Source organism: Drosophila persimilis, unplaced genomic scaffold (genome assembly GCF_003286085.1).
Source record: "Drosophila persimilis strain 14011-0111.01,24,50 unplaced genomic scaffold, DperRS2 tig00000652-arrow-arrow-pilon, whole genome shotgun sequence".
NCBI lineage: Eukaryota > Metazoa > Arthropoda > Insecta > Diptera > Drosophilidae > Drosophila > Drosophila persimilis.
In genome coordinates this window covers 1188877-1211852 of record NW_020825329.1, presented here as the reverse complement: position 1 = coordinate 1211852, position 22976 = coordinate 1188877, and the positions used below count along the sequence as shown (strand labels likewise).

Below are 22976 nucleotides of genomic sequence, written 5' to 3'. Positions count from 1 at the left end.
TGTTTTCACGTCAATGGTATTTGAAGACTTGTTGCTTATCAACAATTTTTATACTCTATTTCCTTTTTATTTCCTATTTCCTGTTAAAATCTGTTTTCCAAGCTGCTTTAAAAAGTAACTAATAATGCATTTTTCTGAGATATCTCGATCCCAATACCTATTCTTGGCCTCTGTAAGAAGACCACTAAGTGCAAAATATCGTTGAAATACCTTTACAACTGAGACTGACTAGTTTTGTGGAAAGCTTTGGTGAAGTCAAGGGATATTAAGGTTAGATGTTTTTTTGGGCAATGGCTTTGGTAGCTAGGTGGTCTACGTAGAGTAGACTATCTAGTACCGATTTGCCTCTTTTAAAACCTAGTTGGCTGTTGCGAATTAGTTTGTTGTTCAAAACAAACCACCATAACCTTTTTGCCACTATCTTATCGAGCGTTTTGGCTAGGCATGAGTTAAGTGATATGGGTCTGTAGGATTTTATGTCTGTTAGTGGTTTTTGTGATTTTAGAATCGGGAGGACTAGGCTGAGTTTGAGCGATTGTGGGATGTATGAGTCGATTATTTTGTTAAAGTGGTTTATTATTCTGGTTTTAAGGGTGGGGGGTGCGTTTTTGTATCATTTAGTAGGAGATGCGGTCGAGGCCGGGGGTGTTTCCTTTCAGGGATTACAGTGCTGATGAGAATTCTATGAGTGTAATGTCCTTTTCGATTTCTAATGCTGGTGGAGTTGGGGTGTTGTTTATAAGGGAGTCTGTGTGGGATTTGTTCGTACGGAATGTTGGGGAGAAATTACGATCGTAAGCTTCTTCTGACCACGTGTGGGCGAAGGAGTTGGCTATTTTGGTTTGGTTGGTTGTGTTTGTTTGGGTGTGTAGGTTAAACATATTGTAAATGATTTTGACAAGGTTTTTTTTTTATTTTTTTTTAATCTTATTAGAAATCAGCTTTACTTAAATTATGATCTAATATTAGTGATATTTACATTGGCTTACTACATATTTTAAGAGTTTAATGATTAGGTTAATATATACATACATTTTAATGATGTGTTATTCAGCAAATTTTTCTATTTTTATACCCGATACTCAAAATGAGTATTGGGGTATATTAGATTTGTGGTAAAAGTGGATGTGTGTAACGTCCAGAAGGAATCGTTTCCGACCCCAAAAAGTATATATATTCTTGATCAGCATCAGTAGCCGAGTCGATTGAGCCCTGTCTGTCTGTCCGTCCGTCCGTCTGTCCGTCCCCTTCAGCGCCTAGTGCTCAAAGACTATAAGAGCTAGAGCAACGATGTTTTGGATCCAGACTTCTGTGATATGGCACTGCTACAAAAATATTTCAAAACTTTGCCACTTTGTAACGAACAGTTAGAACATTAAGTGCAGCGGGCGTCAGCCCTAGCCTACCTGAAATGTCGTGACCACCAGACCCCAAATTCCACGCACCGTGGGACAAATCATCGTGTCTTGAACCCAAATACATAAATTACACTAATCAGAATAGACAATAAAACCTTCATTATTAAAAAGTCTTAGACTTTCAATGTGGAGGTGAAGTAGACTCAGTCAAAACGAGGGGGAACGTTGTGAGTTGCTGCGGACACCGCAACTCTACAGTTATACCCGATACTAAGTCAGTATGGCTCTCCTCCGGCAGACGCCGCTAATATTAAACGACACGACAAAGAGTGCATGCGAGAGAGACAGAAAATCAGTCTGAGCGTGACGTCGGGCGCTGCGTAGCCATTGAAAATTGTTTTTTTTCTTTTCGGCTATGAAAATTATCCGATCTGATCCAAATTCAGCAAGTGGATAGATATGGCCATTCTCTATGATTCTGCGTTTTTAGTGTTCTCGAATCTGCAATATTGTGGATGCAACAGATTTTCGTCCTTTGTGGGAGCGGATGGGGGTGGGGCGAAATTCTGAGATATACGTTTTATAGTGAGATCTAACAGAAGTGCGGATACTAAATTTGGTAACTCTAGCCTTAATAGTCTCTGAGATTTGTGGATGGCCCAGATTTTCGTCCTTTGCGGTGGCGGAAGGGAGTGTGGCGAAATTTGGACACGAAACGGTCAAGGTCCAATATTACAGGAGTGTGGATACCAAATTTGGTTGCTCTGGCTCTTATATAAGTTCTGAGATCCTTGAACTCATATTTTGCAATTGGCAAAACCGACCATGAAACCTGTGTGTTAGAGAGAGACAGAGCGAGAAATAATGAAATTGTTTTCTTGATTCTGGCTATAATAAATATATGATCTGGTTGAGATCTTACATTCTAGAACATATAGTCATCCTCTACGATTCTGCGTTTTTGGTTTTATCGTATCTTTAGAAATGTGGATGCCACAGATTTTCGTCCTTTGTGGGGGTGGAAGTGGGCGGGGCGAAGTTTTGAAATATTTTTGTAGCAGTGACATATCACAGAAGTCTGGATCCAAAACATCGTTGCTCTAGCTCTTATAGTCTTTGAGCACTAGGCGCTGAAGGGGACGGACAGACGGACGGACGGACAGATAGACAGGGCTCAATCGACTCGGCTATTGCTGCTGATCAAGAATATATATACTTTATGGGGTCGAAAAGATTCCTTCTGGACGTTACACACATCCACTTTTACCACAAATCTAATATACCCCAATACTCATTTTGAGTATCGGGTATAAAAACACAATTTTTACATCACGACGGGGATTGCAACCCGGTCTCCATCCCGGGAAGGCGCGGAGGGGTGGAAGTACTACCCACTATACTGCCAAATGTATTACCTAATGGAAGCTAAAAGTCAAAACTAAAAGTAATATAGTTTTACAAGAGGGATGAAAAAGTAAAGAAATTGTCAAGAAGAACAGGTAGGAAAGGAGAAATTGGTATAAATAGAGCTGAAATTTGCAAGAATTCTTACCAGTTCTTACTCTAAACATAATGTAACAACATGTTCCACCAAATGAATCTACCATTTGTGTACCACTCGAGTGCCGAAATGTCTGTGTCTGTCCCGAGAATACGAAGACGACGATTTCCAAGGGCCGGGCAGTGGCAGAAGAAGTGGAGGACCGATTCCTCCTCTTCCTCGTCGCGATAACTCCTGCAGAAGTCGTTATGAGGGATTGACAGTCTAGAGGCATGAGTGCCGATCTGCCAGTGTCCCGTAATGGCTCGAGTAACTGCAGAGCACTGTGTTCTGCTGAGCCTATACAGCTCGGCTGAGCGCTTCTTCGATCGATATGGCCATATCAATCTTGAGATTTTACAGGAAACGGTTTGCTGCCATCTCCTATTGGCATTTTGCACGAACAAATCGTGCGTGAGGAGCCTGCACGTAGCCAGAGGCATCGCTACCTGCTTCCTCTCCATAAGGAGGAATTGTAGTACCCTGCCTGGCTGGCTCGTCGGCGGCGTCGTTTCCCTCGATGACCCTGTGGCTGGGGACCCATATAAGGAAGAGATCTAACTGCTCTGCGATCTCGTGCAGAGACCTGCGGCAGTCATTTACAGTCGCTGAGTTCGACGATATTGAGCCTAGAGCTTTAATAGCCGCTTGGCTGTCCGAGAAGACGCACACTAAGTGCATGTCTAGACGTAGTTTGTAGACGATAGAAATGGCCGCCTTGATGGCTTCAATCTCCGCTTGGAACACACTACAGTGGTCCGGGAGCCTGAAGCAATGACTGATTTTCAGCTCGCTGCAGTAGACTCCGCCTCCCACGCGGCCGTCTAACTTTGAGCCATCAGTGTAGAAGTTAACCGCATTTGCGGGTGCTGGTTCGCCCATCTCCCAGTCCTCCCTAAGTGGGATTGATACCTGGAAAGGCGTCGAGAGGTGATCACTAGGGACACAATAATCTGTCCTCTCTGGTAATTGCGGGTGTCTCGTCAGGATTCCCGAGTGCCCAACCGCGGATGCTTTCCACAGTCTGGCTTCTCTCATTCTGAGTGCGGAAAGTGTTGCCACTTTCTTTCCCATCAGATCTATGGGGAGGAGGTCCAGCACAGTATCCAGGGCTTCCTATAGAGTAGTGCGTAGCCCGCCAGCTATGCATAGCTCTGCCATGCGTTGAACTCTACTGAGTTTATTGAGGCATGTCCTTTTGTCTAAGGCTGGCCACCATACCACCACTCCATAGAGCATGATCGGTCGTATGATGGTGGTGTAAAGCCAACGAACTATATAGGGGGTCATTCCCCATCTTAGTCCGATGGCTTTCCTGCAAGTATAGAGGGCTACTGTGGCCTTCTTTACTCTATCCCTTATGCTCAATTTCCAATCGAGCTTTCTATCGAGGATTAGACCAAGATACTTGGCGTTGTTGCTGAAGACTAGCGCTTCCCCACATAGTCTTGGGGGAATCAGTGCCGGAACTTTGTACTCCCTAATAAAGAGCACCAGTTCCGTTTTAGACGAGTTGACGCCTAGACCGCATTTGTCTGCCCATTTTGACATCTTCATGAGTGTGCTTGTCAGGCACTCACACAGCGTCTGCGGGAATTTACCCGAGAATGCTATAGCAACATCGTCCGCATACGCCACCACGCGGCAGCCACCCCCCTCTATCTCCCGCAGCAGTTCGTTCACTGCCACGTTCCATAGGAGGGGCGAGAGGACTCCGCCCTGCGGGGTGCCTCTACTGACAAATCTGGTGGACGTTGACGTCCCCAGTGATGCCTCAACCGTCCTGCATTGTAGCATCTGATCGATCAGGCTCACCGTCCGGGAGTCAACCCCGTCCATCAGTGCACCCGTGATGGCGGTCGGGAGGATGTTATTAAAGGCGCCTTCTATGTCGAGGAAGGCTACCAGGGTGTACTCCTTACAGTTGAGGGACGCTTCTATGATCGATGTGATCGTGTGTAGGGCCGTTTCGGTGGATCTTCCTTTCCGATAGGCATGCTGGGAGTCTGAGAATAGACTAGGCGGAATATTTACCGTGAGATGCATACCCAAAAGCCGTTCCATCGTCTTCAGAAGGAAGGACGATAGACTTATGGGTCTGAAATCTTTGGGGGCAGTGTGCGAGGGCTTGCCTGCCTTGGGGATGAAGACGACTTTGGTATGAAGCCAGGTTTCCGGGATATATCCATGGGAGAAGATTCCCTCGTATATCCTTTTGAGCCAATTAGTGGCTTTTTGTCCAGCGTGAATCAGTTGGGCAGGGATGATGAGGAGAACATTTAGCGACTCATTGCTGGACGTTGTCCATGATTGGTCGGCATTCTTAAGGTAGCCCAGAGTGGGTGTAGTCTTCGAGAGAACTTTGCGCAAGCGCGAGGCTTCCGAGTTATTCTCAATGTCGCTACAGAACTTACGCCATGAGGCGCGTTTGGCTTTCCTCAGTTATTTATTGTAAACTGACAGACTGGCCTTGTAATCGGCCCAGTTCTGCTCAGCGTTTTCAGCCTTAGCTTTATTGAAGAGTCTCCGGGAGGCTTTTTATTTTGGACGTTGACATGCAATGACTGCATCTATCAAGAGGCGATGCAATTACTGCACCGTCAAGTGGCCCGTGTGACACCAGCAGAAGGCTGTTACGCGCGGATCCCAGGCAAAACGCAGCCCTCCTCCCGCCCAACCGACCGAGGGGCGCTGCCGCATGACGCGCGGTGCGTAGCCGAACCAAACGCGAGCATGCAAGAAAGATAGATATTAGACTAACATTCGAGGAAAATTAGCACTAAACTTATTAAGAAATTAAGCATGCAATAAAATACAAAATACAAATACCACTACAATTACTAATTACTAGAAAGGTGTGTAAGGATTAGTAATTTAATAAGAGGAAGAGAATTAGTGGAGGATATAATATGGTAGAGGGAATTATAATCCGAGCATAAGACCCTAAACGGTTCATGCAAGGAATAATTCGATCTACAAAGTGGAAGGAACAACGGTATAAAGTTTCTAGTCAGTCTAATAGGAATCGTGAAGTTTATGCGGCTCAACAGATCAGGGCTGTCTATGTCACCCCTGATCAAGTTGTGCATAAATATCACACCAAGCATTTTTCTACGGTTAACTAAGGATGGGAGGTTTACTAATAATAGTCTACTAGAGTAAGATGGGAGTCTTACACCCGCATCCCAGTTAAGGCCCCGCAAAGCAAAGAGTAAAAAGTTTTTCTGTACTGATTCTATACGGTCCTGGTGTACTTTGTACTGAGGGCACCATACACAGGAGCCGTATTCTAAAATCGGACGAACAAGCGAGGTATAGAGAGTCTTTGTTATATAGGGGTCGTCAAATTCCTTTGACCACCTCTTTATAAACCCAAGCACGCCCATGGCCTTATTTACCATGGTAGAAATGTGTTCGGAAAACTTTAACTTGGGATCTAACATAACACCCAGATCATCCACCAGGGTAATTCTCTCAAGAGAACCCCCAAATAGGGTGTAGGGAGCCAACAAAGGGTTAGAACGATGAAATGTCATAACTTTGCATTTCGAGGCATTAAGGTGTAACAAGTTTGCACAACACCATGACTGAAAGCTATTGAGATCGGATTGCAAGCGAGAATGAAATGAAATGTCCTTGTACTGGACACAGAGTTTAACATCATCCGCATACATAAGTACTCAAGAGTATGTTATTACTGAAGGCAAGTCATTAATAAAGAGTGTGAAGAGTAAGGGGCCTAGATGGCTGCCCTGTGGTACTCCCGAAGAAACCTTTACTGGTAAAGAGAGGGAGTTTTTGAAGAGGACTCTTTGAGACCTAGAACAAAGATAGCTAGAAATCCATCTCAGGAGGTTGGGCGGAAACCCTAAAAGGTCAAGTTTATGTGCTAAAAGGGAATGGTTTACAGAGTCGAATGCTTTACTAAAGTCGGTGTAAATAACATCCGTCTGTAAGTTACCTTGAAAGCCTTTAATAATGAAAGAGGTAAACTCTAACAAGTTCGTGGTGGTTGATCGCCGCCTTATAAATCCATGCTGAGTTGGAGATATAAGTGACTTGCAGAGATGTTGCAAGTGCGGAGTTAAAACCTTCTCAAACAATTTGGGAATAGCGGATAACTTTGCTATACCTCTATAATTTTTTGCATCAGACTTGCTACCTTTTTTATGGAGAGGAATTATAAACGATTCCTTCCAGATTGGGGGGAAGCAAGAGGAATCAATGGACATGGTGAATAGTTTAAGCAATGGTCCACACAGAGCCTCGGCGCAGTACCTGAGTACACAACCTGGAACCCCGTCTGGACCCGGTGAAAACACCGGCTTAACTAGTCGAAGATCTTGAAGTAGGGAATATTCATTTAACAAGGGACTGAAAATGCCGTTCGACCTCGGTAATCCGTATGGGTACGGTTGACCAGAGTAGCGTTCCTCAGAATAGGTGGTTTGGAAAAACTGGGCAAAAAGATCGGCAATTGCCTGATCATTATTTGCCGACGTATTACAAAATGATAGCGAGGATGGGTGTGCGGACGTTCTACGCTTACTGTTTACGAAGCAGTAAAACTGTTTAGGGTCCTGAGAGTTTCCGGAGTTCCCTCAATTTCGGATTCCACCATTCAGGTTTCTTCCGGCCTCTGCTCTTGCTAGAGGGGTAGGATTTATCGAGCGCCTCATTGCAGGCGTCGGTAAATAGTTTAACAAGATGAGTCGTGGCTTCCCTGGAAATCTCCTCCTCAGGTGGAGTCTCAGGGAGAACACGACAGAGCCCAGTTTGTCCGCCTAAGGTTCCGAAATTGAGCTGGTCTCGGTAGTGAAAAAGAGAATACGGTTTCCACGTACCTGTGGTCCGAGAAGGAGTGCTCTTCCAGGAGCCTCCAGGATACGATGTTCCCATGTAACTCATGAGAGGCAAGTGTGAGGTCCAGGACCTCCTTGAGGTTTTTAATAATGAAGGTGGGATAACTCCCCCTATTTAAAAGGACCATCTGAGTGGTCAGTAAATAGTTGAAAAGGTACTCACCCCTTTCGTTGGTGTCAGTGCTTCCCCACTGGCAGTGGTGTGCATTGGCGTCGCACCCTACGATTAGGCCGGTGTCCTTGGCCTCGCAGTCTGTGATTAGCGCCCTAAGCGCCTGTGGAGGGGGGTCTGGTTGGTCGTGATCCATGTACGTGGAGCAGATTCTCACTGAGCACCCCTGGTCTTCGAGGCTCATTCCTGTTTTGTCTTCATTGCTGAAATTCGGAAGCAAAAATAAGTGCAAATCTCTTTTTGCAAGGATGCAGGTGCGAGTTTTACCGGCGGAGTCAGCTACGTATAGCTTATAGTCAGGAGTCCTCAGACCAGAGACCCCCCGAGGATCCAGGGCTCCTGAATGAGGACTATGTCGGCTCCACCCTTGGCTAGGTGGAGCAAGAGAGCAGCGCATGCTGCCTTACAATGGTGGAGGTTTATCTGCAGGAGTATCAGTGACATTCCTGAGGTTCACATCCACCATTGTCCTGTCGTGGTCGCTCTCCGAAGAGTCCAACTCCTCCCCGACCCTGATGTGCTTGAGATCCCTAGTGAGATCGCTCACGTCTGACACGTAACCGTCTAGGATGTCATCCGACAGCACTGATGCCACGTCTGACACCGCAGGCTTGATCTCCGTGCTAGGGATCTCCGGGGGCTCCAGGTCTGGCTCGACCGTCGGTTGCATGCCCTTAGAGTCGGACTTGTACGGTATTACGACTACCTTCTTGTAGCCGTAGTCCACAGCGCCCTCCGTGTCGTGGAGAAGTCTGACCGACTCCTCGTTCAGGACGAGGATGATTTGGCGCCTCTGCCCGTTGCTCTCCTCTACCTTGGCCACCTTCCGATCGGCTGTGGGAAGGTGGGGGTTGCAGACCTGCAGAATTCGGAGAATCTTATCCGGCTCTGCAGGCTTCGCCGAGACCCACGCTCTGGCCTTCGGCTTGCTGGGGATGTCCTCCCACTTCACGGCCTCCAGCTGGGCTCCTGGGTAGACCTCCTTGAGCGATGCTACCGTCTTCGCGTAGAGGGCCGCCGAGCGAGCATCTTGGCAGGCGATGGCTTTCACCCTGCCTTGGTGCCATCCGGCGTCCTCACACTTGGGCGGTGGTCCTCCATTCTCCTCCAACTCCTGGAGGAAACGGTCTTGGAGCTCGTTTTCCACGAGGTGCCACTTGTCCCTAGGGATCTGCCCGTCTTTAGAGCCCCTATCTAGGACTCCAATCAGGGTTTTTCCTCTCGCCACCTCGGCAAACGAGCGGTTGCTCTTGGCCCATCGGCTCGATTCGATTCCCTGGGCAGACGCCAGGAACACCGGGTCGTCGTTGCCCAGGATGAAGGCCGCACGTCTTTTGTCTTGGAACTTGGGCCTATCTTTCGAGGCAGAGGCGCCGCCTGCCGGGGTTGTCAAGGGGTCCCCGGTCCCAAGGGGTCTGCCAGCCGCGATATCGCTCTGCATGGTCGCCCCGACGGTAACCGGGTCGCCCTTGGGGCCCCCCGACGTGGATTGGCCCGATTGGCTTTTCGGTCCTCTCCTCACAGCGCCTGCTGCCTTGAGACGGTGGACCGACTTAGTCTCCTTCCCCGTCTTTTTGGGCACTGGCTTCCCAGATGCGTTTGTAGAGGGATGGTCTTTTCCCTCCGGCACTTTAGGAGGAGTGCCGTGCTCCTTTGCGGTGTTATTTGTTTTAATAGTTAAATTTGGCATACTTGATCCCACGAGTAGGCGGGAAGGGGTTAGTCGCCCGGCGCATAGCTCGCGTGCCCCGGGAAGCCTTATTAAAACTGGAGGTCGGCAGGTATCCAGAGTCCGCATATAAGCGACCGAGCACCCCCTCGGCCATGCATCCCTCGGCATATGACAGTGTCACCTTGGATTGGGGTTATTTCACTGAGAGTTTTCTTTTTAGTATCCGCACTCCTGTTAGATCTCACTATAAAACGTATATCCCAATATTTCGCGCCACCCCCTTCCGCCCCCACAAAGGACGAAAATCTGTTGCATCCACAATATTGCAGATTCGAGAAAACGCACAATCATAGATAATGACCATATCTATCAGATTGCTGAATCTGGATCAGATCGGATCATTTTTATAGCCAAAAGGAACAAATCAATTTGCGGTGGCTACGCAGCGCCCGGCGTCACGCTTAGACTGATTTTCTGTCTCTCGCGCACTCTTTGTCGTGTCGCTTAATATTAGCGGCGTTTGCCGGAGGAGAGCCATACTGACAAAGTATCGGGTATAAATGTAGAGTTGCGGTCTCCGCAGCAACTCACAACGTTCCCCCTCGTTTTTGAGTACGAATTGGCCATAGAAAAAAATTTATCTGCAGAATTCACTGTCTCGAAGTGTCAAAATTAGAAAGAAATGAAAAATATGCATTTTTCCAAAGAGCACAGTCATTTTTGATCGAGTGAAGTATACAATTAAAGAAAAGGCTGCCTTTTAACGAGAAGGTTTTTAAACTTCTCTCATTCCTAAACCTTGAAGACATAGTCAATGGCCAATTTGCATGACCTGTATAAAAGATTTCCTCAACTTATTAAAGATCCGCAGGGAATCGATAGTGAATTTGTCCCCTTAAAAAATTATGAGGTTCTTTAGTTTATTAAAAACACACAAAAGAATTTTCTCCGAAGTGAACTTAATAAAAACAAATACAAGAAATAGATTTAAGAATATAAATTATAAATGTTTCAAATCTTTTATATGTAAGACAAGGTCTAAGAAAGAACAACAGTTGCGAGAATTTCTAACCGAACACTGAAATGCTGTTAAAAAATCCCAGCGACATCGTTAGTGACGATAGTGATGTTAGTGATTAGTATATTATTTAGACTTTATTATTATTAATAAGTCTTATTAAGACTTAAGATTATTAAATGAATGAATAAAACAATTATTTCGAATAGGCCCATCAAGTAGGAAATAGATTCACCAATCGTATCAAAATTATGTGGGCATGGCTAAATGTTCTATATAGCTAGTAATATTCGACGGAATATCAAAAACGAGGAATATGTAAAATAGAACTCGTATTCGTCAGTATATTTACGGGTATTTTGAAAATGAGGCGGTATGTTTCGGTATATTTCTGAGGGTCGGACGGTATATTTTATCGATAAATCCGCGGTCACACTGCTTAAAGTAAAGTAAAGTAAAGTACATTTTTTTTACTCTTTTGCTCTTAAAGTAGTTCTAGATTACCATATTTATATGTATATTTAGATAAACACGTCTATTGAAAAAACTAAAAGAACTAAAATGATTCGAATGCAAATACAGCGCTTTTGTACGTTCTGAAAGCAAGCAAATGGAAAAAAGTGATTCGATTCGTTTGGAAAATGTGTACATAAAAACCTGTGTGTGTTCGTGTTTGTTTGTGTTTCCCCATTTTTATGAGTATATATGAATGCTCGAAAAAGTTTTCTTGTTACAAGTTAAACATTGTAAATGAAAATTGAGTCAAAATTTTAACATAACATAGCAAAGATTATACCTAGTAGTTTGTGGGGGGGGGGGGAGAGGACTTCGGTGTAAGTGTGTATGTATACGCCGTGTATGTATACAGAAAACGTCTCATTTGGTGTATACATACATATGCATACAGTACGTCAAAAAACTCTTTACACACAGAAAATAAATTAAATTTTTTGACTTTGGATAAGAAAATAACCGAATAACATCATTCCTACTGTAAAATTTGGAAAACTTTCGGTTATGATTTGGGGGTGCATCTATAGCCGAGGAGTGGGAAATATTGCATTTATAGAGAACACAGTGGATGCCAAACAGTACCTCCAAATTTTAAAAACAAATCTAAAAAGCAGTGCGTAGAAATTTTGGCTCATTTCAATGGCAATGATCCCAAACATAAAGAGTCCAATGTGAGACTGCTTCACAACTGTGGAAAAGTTATTGATACACCACCCCGGAGTCCCGATCTTAACCCCATTGAAAATTTGTGGGCCTACTTGAAGAAGAAAGTGGGAAAAAGACAGCCCAAAAACCGCTGCTACTTTATAATTAATCCCTGAATGGTAATGAATTAAAAAAATTCTATAAATTTGAATCAAAAGCCATTATTTTCTTATCCAAAGTCAAAAAATTAAATTTATTTTCAGTGTGTAAAGAGTTTCTTGAAATACTGTACATAAGCAGGCACGGATATGCTTGCCGTCAAGAAGTTTTTATAAACGAAAGACGACAGGAGTCCGAGGGCCAGCGCTAGGCCGTACAATGAATTTGATTTCAACTTAAAAGTCATTGTAGTCCTGAAAAGTCCTAGTCGAAGCAGAAACAGTAACACGTTACGTGCACTACAATACTACTAGATATTCTATGCTACTAATAAGCAATTAAAAACCGTCGGACCAGTGTTCAGTGTTAATTTGAGATGAGTCGATTTTGCTTAAAATTTATTGCCGCACGGCACTCAATCCACGGTGTCTCCCAGGCTCAGCGAAAATCCAGAAAAATTGTGACTGCTTTTGGGGCAATAGGAAAATATTTATTTTATGCATTTGCACACAATATTTGTACAAACTAGTACACATGCATGTGTGGTGGAAGTGTCAGTACCTGGGGTTAAGTTAATAGTGGCAAAACGGATGTGAAAGTGAATGTGGTGCTAAAGATGAGTTGTGTGATCCTACACGGGAGAATGTCTTGCTTTCAAGTCTTACACCGTATCACCTTTTACTCAAATGCGCCTTATGCTAGCAGGATCATTGGAATTCTTATGATTTTGACACCCGTGAACTCATCAACGTTCCATGTACTGACACTTGGCACTGTTGCAATTGGTGTCCAATTGCGGGGCTACCGCAATACACTATCTTATTAATCTTGACGTACCAAAAACCCTTCACATTAACTCTTATCTTGGTTACAGATGGAGCAAGATACATTTCGGCATGTGCCGACGCAGCCATTAGATTAATCTCAGAGAAAGAAACCATTCAGACGTTTGCAATTTACTTACACACTAAATATATACTAAATATATAGATCAGTTAAGCAGTCTATTCACATCGAACAAAGAGTACTAACAGAATGCAAGATCGGGCAAAAAAGTTGCGTGCGACTTTCTCCTGGAACCAGTCACAGAGCCAGATCCACATCCAGACGCAGACCCAGCCATTGGTAGAAGCCGAAGTAAGCAATGCCAGGCAATCATCCGTGCCATGCTGCAATAAGCCCCAACTAAGTCGCAACAAACTTCAGAGCTGTTTGGCTTTGAAAAAGGAACTGGATGAGCCACAGAAACACCAGGAAGCGAAAGGCAGAGATCTAGCTTCCCCCAATTGCAAAAGGTGTCCACAGGAGCAGCGGGTACAGCTATTTACTGGTTATCCATTGAACATTAAGCTATACATGCAAACTACTACCACAAGAATGCTAAGTGATCGAAGTCGAAACCAGGCAACTACCACAACGACCACCATTAACCAACCAGCTATGCATCGAAAGTCGAAGAGCAAAAGCAAGAGCATTGCTAACAAAACATTTATGCCGTTCCAGTCCAAAAAATCATTGGAACAGCAGCAATCGGCTGCAGCGGATACAGCAGTTAGCGAAGGAGTAGAAATCGAATCGGATGCAAGAACATCAACAGAAATAGGTGCGAATAGGACGTTAAAGCAACATCAACATCCCAATATCAAGAACAAAAACCGCTCCTCATCCTCATCGCTGGTGCGATGCAAAATGTTAATTTCTTTGCCCACATTAGGCGCTACATCGTTCGTCACTTTGCTCACGCTAATCTGCATAGAAACCGTTTTGCTTTCGACCATGTCAAGCTGCGCCAAAACCTTCTACATGCATTGGAACACATCGAACAGCATGTAAGTTTAATATAACCCTAAATTAGAACGATCTACAGTTAAATATTCAGAAATCTTGAGCTTTTGCTTCACCCGGATAAAAAAACATTTAACAGAAATATAAAACATTGTTTGGATTATCTTAGCAAAGAAAAAAGTTTGATATGATATGGTATAGATAAATGTAGACTACATCAGTATGTAAGTACATCATTTCGTTAGATGGCTTTAAAACTAGTTATGAGACAAGTTAGCATGGGTGCGTCCTTCTATAAGTTACGTTACAAACTTCAGAGCCAGTATCCTGTAATCCAATTTTGTAATGCATTTTTTGGATCCATTGGGTATGTAGTGCATTGTAGTTCATTGCAATGATTAAACTCGCTTTAATGATTTGCCATGTTATACACATGATATGTAGACAGAAAGATATCCCACAGAAATGCTCCCTCTTCTTACGCAAAAGGTGAGGCGGAGAGGTGATTGCGTTGTTGGGGTGTGCATCTGGTCTTGTTGTTGCTAGTCCTACTGGGATTTTGGGTGGGTGGCTACGTATTCAAACATGTGCAAATAAAAATATATACCGTGCGCCCAGCAAGAGCATGTAACCCTAGTTGCAAGTCGATGCGTGATGGTGAGTGTGTCGCTAAAGACGGCCTGTAAAATATGCGTACTTCATCATTAGGGGTGATTTTTAATTTACAAAGCGCTTAAAAAAAACAAAGGAGAGTAACGTGGAATGGCACAACGAAACCAAGGAAACGACGAGGAGGTTGTAGTCATGCGTGCGTGCGTGCGTAGAGGGGTCCAAGAATGGGATAGGAATGGGGTTTGCTGACATTCGTCCCAATCGTCTTTGTGCCCTCAGCGATTTCTATATTCCTGGACGATTTTGTTTCTTTTGAAGCATGTACCTATTTACATAAGTATATAAATATATATTGTCATATGCAAGATCGTCCAGGAATATAGAAATCGCCGAGGGAACAAAAATGATTGGGACAACTCTTAAAGTGAGTAAATCTGTGGATTTTTAATGCGTTAATGTACGACTTCTTTCTCGAAGTATCTTAAAAAGATAAAAAAACTACAAGGCAGATGACCCCTTCGATATTCGATATATTGAGTGGTTAAAAAATTTGTTGATCTTAATATTTCTCTCTATCGAAAAAGTGGCAACATGTCCAGTCGTAGATGACCAGTTTCCGAACAAACAGTTTACGACCAGTTAATATGAAATGGTTCCTTGGGAAAACTTTTGTGGCTTTTGTCTTGCTTTAAAACATACCCATACCGTCGATAACTACTTTGTTTCGGGAACAAATTTATACACCTGTCGACACGAGCCTCTTTTTATACCCAATACTCAAAATGAGTATTGGGGTATATTAGATTTGTGGTAAAAGTGGATGTGTGTAACGTCCAGAAAGAATCGTTTCCGACCCCAAAAAGTATATATATTCTTGATCAGCATCAATAGCCGAGTCGATTGAGCCCTGTCTGTCTGTCCGTCTGTCCGTCCCTATCAGCGCATAGTGCTCAAAGACTAGAGCAACGACGTGTTATATCCGGACTTCTGTGATATGTCACTGCTACAAGTATATTTCAAAACTTTTCTCCGCCCACTTCCGCCCCCACAAAGGGCGAAAATCTGTGGCATCCACAATTTCGACGATACGAGAAAACTAAAAACGCAGAATCGTAGAAGATGACTATATCTTCTAGAGTGCAAAATCCGAACCAGATCGTATAATTATTATAGCCAGAATTAAGAAAACAATTTCATTCCTTCTCGCTCTGTCTCTCTCTAAATCACAGGTTTCATGGTCGGTTTTGCCAATTGCAAAATATGAGTTCAGGGATCTCAGAACCCATAAGAGCTAGAGCTACGAAATTTGGTATCCACACTCCTGTGATATCGGACCTTGACCGTTTTATGTCAAAATTTCGCCACACCCCCTTCCGCCTCCACAAAGGACGAAAAACTGTTGCATCCATAATATTGAGGATACAAGAAAACTAAAAACGCAGAATCATTGATAATGATCATATTTATTAGATTGCTGAATCTGAATCAGATCAGATCATTTTTATAGCCAAAAGGAACAAATTAATTTGCAGTGGCTACGCAGCGCCCGACGTCACGCTCAGACTGATTTTCTGCCTCTCTCGCACGCACTCTTTGTCGTGTCGTTTAATATTAGCGGCGTCTGCCGGAGGAGAGCCATACTGACCTAGTATCGGGTATAACTGTAGAGTTGCGGTGTCCGCAGCAACTCACAACGTTCCCCTTCGTTTTTTTTTATAAGGTCGATAAGGTCAAAAGAGCAGTAGTCCCGAAACTTAAATGTTTTGCACATATATTTGAAATGTTGAATGAATATTTCCCAAGTTATTAAACGTAAAAGTAATTTTTCTGTCTTTTTCTGGAACATCTGACGTGTCGCGACCTAATTGAAAAAATTAATATAACATGAAGTATATGTGTAAGACTTTCTATTTTGATAAAAATTATTTCATTTACTGATGCTTTGCGCAAGCACTTCTGAACGATATTAATATTATTAGCTGTTATATCTTATTACCGGTCAAACGTCAGGAGGCTTCATTAAAAGATGCAGACATAGAATGGGAAATGGTTTTCTGTATTCTGGGTAGATATTGCGGTAATTCTCTATGATGCTGTGTTTTCGTTTTAGTCGTATGCGTAGTCACTCAGGGTTGTAATGCAGTAATACAATATTATTTTAAACTTATGAACATACATATATTTAAACAATATTGAACATACATGAATCTAATCAATACAGTGTCATTCTTTAAATGCCTGCTTAATTCTTAGTGACTGAATATTTTGGGGAAGTTGATTCCATATGTGAATTGAATTTACAATGAAAATGTGTGCATTATTTCTTATTAATTTATCCCGCAGATTTCGGATAGATAACACCGATCACATAATTGATGTCAACAAAGGCAACCTGGCCTTCGAATTTGACCAGGTGCACATAATATGTCCAGTGTACGAGCCAGGGACATTTGAAAACGAAACGGAGAAATATATAATATACAATGTGTCTAAAGTGGAGTACGAAACATGTCGCATAACAAATGCAGATCCGCGAGTAATAGCTATATGTGATAAACCTCAGAAATTAATGTTTTTTACAATAACTTTCCGGCCATTTACACCGCAGCCAGGTGGCTTGGAGTTCCTACCTGGAAATGATTATTACTTCATTTGTGAGTTCGTTTATATAAAATGGATTGGAATATGCTTTTGGTAATCAAAACCGTTTAATGTTTTTGTTCTCAAACGCAGCAACTTCATCGAAAGACGACTTGTATCGACGCATTGGGGGTCGTTGCTCTACAAACAATATGAAAGTCGTATTTAAAGTGTGTTGTGCCACCGAAGAAAAGAATAAGACCACACAAACCACCACATCCGTGGCTGTGTCAGGCGCAGATCCAGGGGGTGGCAACAGTGTCAATATCGCTGCCCATGATGACAGTCACGGACATGTTCACGGCCACAATACTGGTCCCGGAAACACTATTGGAATAAGCGGTGTCAACGGAGGCCTCTCGGGCGGATCACCCTCAGTGGGAATAGCCACAAATCCAAACAATGGACCCATGAATGGCTTGGGCACCTCTATCAATACGAACATCGATCAGTTCAACCGTATACCTATTCAACCGAACATTATGGGCAACAATGTTGGCTCTAGCGGCGTTGGTGGTGGAATTATCTTATCTCCTGGTCATGGTCATGGTAGCATAAACATGCTTCCACCTGGCCGCGGTGGGGTAAATATAGCATATCCGGGACATCACCACATTCAAACTGGCATTCGGATAAACAACGTGCCAACGCAGCACAGTTATCCATCGCACAAGGGTAATGTCAACGGCAACTCTAATGGCAATGGTAAGGGTACATTAATTAAACAGTCCTCCGATGATCATTACAAAACAAAAAATGTTGGTGGTGGCAACGGTAACAGCGGAGCCATTTCATTGAACATTGCACGTGATAGTAATGTTTTTTACTTACCACCAGTCGTTGACACAAATCAAAGTAGCGTAGTGCAGAACACCATGAATTTGGGCGAAATGGACTCTTACATCATTTGCTATTGATAACAGACCATTGTTCAATCCAGAATACACAAATCGAATCAAAATTGAGAACACCACAGACAGTCAAATTTTTACTCATAATAACTTTACCAATCACACAGCAATAAATGATAATCAAAATATGAAAATATGAAAATTACTTACGTAAAGCATCCAGAAATTCATTTTACACTCCCCCTCTTCCTGTGAACTCAGCAAACTTCTATGTATACAAAATGATACTTTTCAAAAGAATCTCATAATTATGTACGTGTACTGTATGAGGCCCAAATCTCCTCCTTCTGACTGATAACTATGTACATTTAAACTAATTTTATATACTCTATACCGGGAGTAAATATTTGTAAATTCTAATTAAGTACAGAGCCGAAGCTTTTTATACCCTATGAGATTCGTCTTTTCTTTGTCACAAAAATTGTCCATCATTCTAATCTTGGTCAATTTTGTATGATCTTCAAAGAAACGCATTCAACAAATACGATGGAAATAAATTAGTTTTGTTAAACATATTAATATCTCAGATTGAAGGTTTCACTTTATACTGCCGGAGTTTTTATACCGATAGTTTGCATTGAATCAGGCAAATAGTCGACGCAGAAGGAATATACTAAGGACAGAGGCATCTCTATAACGACATGGCAGTTCAATCGATGCGAAATTCTGTATAATAGGAATTTGACGGATAACCCAATTTATAAAAAGGAATGTATCAGATTATACATTATTTCGAACTATTGTCTGGAGGCAGAGGTGCTTGAATTCTATTAAGTATAAATGCCAATGTCAGAATTGAATATTCAATATTTGTTTTAGCGATCTACACATAGACATACAAATTCGCACCCTACGGCCAATGTCAACTTCTTGAATAAGTAATTTATCATTTATGAGAGAAATTTATGTTAATTTATATGACTGAATATAAGTTTCATTAGATTAATACTAATCTTTGTTTTCTAGATGATCACCACCATTACGACAAGCATCCCAACGAGGTTGTAAAGAATGAAGAGCTTACATACAACAGTGGCTCGGCGATTACAGCTAGAAATTACTTCAACGTTTGGATCTGGCTATGCTCCTGGCTGCCATTGCCTTCCTCTTTAGCCGTTTGCATGTCTGCCCACTGGATAAATTCATCTTTAGTCAGCATTTTCGCGATCCTTGCAATGCACCAAGTAATTCGGATCGCATTGCCCACCCAGCGTTGCCGCCCAGAAAATAAGGCATTCAGTCCCTCCAGCAAGAACTGCCAAGTTACCAACACGAAAAGCAATCGGTGAATTTGTTGAGCCACCAGTTGACCCGTTCCGCTCTGAATTATTTATTTATATCGTAAAGGTCACTTACACTCATTTTCCTCATTTTCCATTCGTCTTAATAAGCGAAAATATGAAAATATTAAATTTGAATGCTATATGTGTGACTTCGGAGGGGTGAAATTGTATTTATTGATTTTCTAATCTAATTGTAATTGAGTCGAATCACAGTGATTCGAAAATATACGAAAATAGAACAGAAAGAAAGGAGAAAGGTGAAATAGAATTCATAAGTAAACAAATTAAATATTTCAATCGTATTAAAAATTAGATGTAGCAATCTAGATTTAAATGTAATCCACTTAAGTAAATGAAGGATGTCGGCAGCAATTGAGATTAAGTGCAGAACAATGGGCCAGGTATACATAGCACTAGCTACACAGCTAACTGCATATATACACCATAACGTGCCTAGCCACTAGCCACTATGTCTACACTATCGATCCTTATCGATATTGTGCCCTTTTCTGTTTGTAAAATCGCATTATGGCGTAAGTTCACGTAAATCACCGAATCATCCAACTCTACGGCAATGTAAAAAGACACAAAGTTCGGCCAAACAGACGATACAAACAATTGGCAGTTTGGCAGTATGGCTGAAAATGTGGCGATTATCATTCCCGAATTGCGTGGCATATCCAGGCAAGATGTAATGTAAGGCGGTGGAGGTGAGGTGCCAATTACGAATTTGTTACTAAAGAGAGTTAAATGCCTTGGGAATGGCTTGGAAATTGAATTTACCTAAACGCTCTGAATCCCATAGACATTTACATTCACCAAACCACACGCATACACACATTTACTCCTCGTGCAATAACCTGCACGATGGGCATTTCGACTGAAATTATAACAATATTTATTAGATTACGTTTATATAGACGACGTGTAGAAAATTAGCGACTAAGGTATCCAAAGGCAGCTCAGCTTAATGCTAATGCATTAGCAAATGATGTCCGCGTATATAATGATAAAGGATAAATGAAACAACTCATGTATATGTATGCATGTTTCGTATGCATTTATGTATATTAACATTCGTGTTAAGTATTTTGAATATGGTAAAGGTGAAATTCAAAGAACTCAACTGTAAGTTTTAAGTTCTTTTTAAGTTTTGTTTTTATTTGATGTTTACTTTTTAATTTCATACTTTTATTTTGTAAATGAACCAAGCAGTATAGTGAAGTGTTTCTTCAAATTAAAGAAAGTATGTGTGTATATACATATAGTATATATACTTATTTATATACAAAACAAATGTTTAGGTGAAACGTTATAGACATTGTATATTGAATAAAACAAAAACAAAAAACATCAAGGAACGAAAAAAAAAATCGTATAAAATAAACAATATATTGATGCATCGTGTGCTCCATTTGTGTGAAAGCACTAACCATACATTATATGTATGTATACTGTATGGTTAGTGGTGAAAGTGACGAGATTTAAAATTAACATTACATGAACATTGAAGAATATAAGAATTCGATAAGTTCTCACATAGAATAGTGTGTATTATTTATAAACACACACACACACTCAAACACAGAACTCTGTTCTTGCCACAGCGAATAGACACAAATTATAATCGATGACCGACAAAATAACAGACGGTGAATAATCTAAGAACTCATCTGAGATGGCTGCAAATATAGATCAAAATTAACGCGTTAATTATGCATTTTGTATAAACTCTATAGTTTTATTTAAACAATTTTTTAATCCACAATCCATTGCGAATAAGTGCACATGCTTTTTTACGAAACCCAAACAATTAAAAAACCCAACAAGCTTTAGTTCTTATTTCTCTTTTGTACTCTGGGCGAATTTTATTCTTGTACTGCCACAGCTAACCTGACCACTAAACCGAATTTATACCATCCAACGGAAATAACCGAAATCTAGATTCAGTCCCAGATTCCGCCACAGAGCGATCGTACATACCGTAATGCACCATTCACTTAAGAAAACATACATACAAAAACATTCATACATTCATAAAGATACATACAATAGAACGATAGTTTACCACATCATAACAAACCTGATTCCGAATAATATTTCAAAATCGTTAGGATAACACATACTACTACATCCAAGACACATTAAAACATACATACATACATAAATCGGGGAGAGTAAGCGGCATACAAAATAAAGCTGATCCCTGGCTTATCGGGAAAGCAGTCAGAAAAACAGACAAAGTGGGAGCCTAAGAGGACGACAGGCTGTGCCTCCTTAATACCCCTTGCTCTGATTTCATTCTTGGACAGGTATCATTTGTTTCACACGCACACTTACGGTCACACAATACATATTGTACATAATTAGTACAACCCGACATCGTTCACAGATCAGTAATATTCGAAAACTTTGTTAAATTTCACACCACATAGTAATTTTGATTTGGAATATACATAAACAATGTACGATGCACAAATAACACATAACAAAACATCACATTGCAAACCACATACATACAATGCAGGCCGATCCGATCAATCAATATGAAATTAATTTAATTCAATTGACATGTATGCACCCTTGTATGCATATGTATTTGTATGTTGGTGAGAATGAGGAGTATATTGTAGTTTGTAATGGTAGCGCAGCATATTAATATCTACTTATACCATATAAGGGGTAAAATAAGCAAATGCATAAGACAAAAACTATGTATGAGCAGGAATGAAAAGAGAACCGATCAAGTAACAGAGGAGAAATTTCATGCGATAATGATAACATGTAATAATGAAAATAAAAATAATTTACATTTACATTCAGTTTAAAACTATACATTTATTTTAGTGAACAGCGTGTGTTGCGAGCTAGAGCCTGCCCTTAGTCCATAATCTAGTAGATCGAGGTCGTCGACACCAGCTTGAATAACTTAACGGTAATGTTTACGGCGGTGGGGCGTACGTACTGAATCAGCGACATACCATAGACTACAACCTGAAATCAACCAATATGTAAAACGATTATGTGGCGTGGCTGATTATTATTTTTATACCCGATACTCAAAATGAGTATTGGGGTATATTAGATTTGTGGTAAAAGTGGATGTGTGTAACGTCCAGAAGGAATCGTTTCCGACCCCATAAAGTATATATATTCTTGATCAGCATCAATAGCCGAGTCGATTGAGCCATGTCTGTCTGTCCGTCTGTCCGTCCGTCCGTCTGTCCGTCTGTCCGTCTGTCCGTCCCCTTCAGCGCCTAATGCTCAAAGACTATAAGAGCTAGAGCAACGATGTTTTGGATCCAGACTTCTGTGATATGTCACTGCTCCAAAAATATTTCAAAACTTTGCCCCGCCCACTTCCGCCCCCACAAAGGGCGAAAATCTGTGGCATCCACAATTTTGACGATACGAGAAAACTAAAAACGCAGAATCGTAGAAGATGACTATATCTTCTAGAGTGCAAAATCTGAACCAGATCGTATAATTATTACAGCCAGAATCACGAAAACAATTTCACTCTTTCTCGCTCTGTCTCACTCTAACACACAGGTTTCATGGTCGGTTTTGCCAATTGCAAAATATGAGTTCAAGGATCTCAGAACCTATAAAAGCCAGAGCAACCAAATTTGGTATCCACACTCCTGTGATATCGGACCTTGACCGTTTCCTGTCCAAATTTCGCCACACCCCCTTCCGCCCCCGCAAAGGACGAAAATCTGAGGCAACCACAAATCTCAGAGACTATTAAGGCTAGAGTAACCAAATTTGGTATCCGCACTTCTGTTAGATGTCACTATAAAACG

At 41.8% G+C, this 22976-nt stretch overlaps 1 protein-coding gene across 1 annotated transcript; it reads left to right on the top strand.

Annotated features, from left to right (window-relative positions):
* Positions 1-11252: 11252 nt before the first annotated feature.
* LOC6602002 lies at positions 11253-19305 on the top strand. The gene is made up of 5 exons (XM_002027019.2): positions 11253-11267; positions 12814-13768; positions 16680-16990; positions 17070-17681; positions 18854-19305. Exons 2-5 carry the CDS (start codon positions 12975-12977, stop codon positions 19174-19176), a joined length of 2040 nt encoding a protein of 679 aa, XP_002027055.1. The 5' UTR covers positions 11253-11267; positions 12814-12974; the 3' UTR covers positions 19177-19305.
* The last annotated feature ends 3671 nt before the right edge of the window (positions 19306-22976 follow it).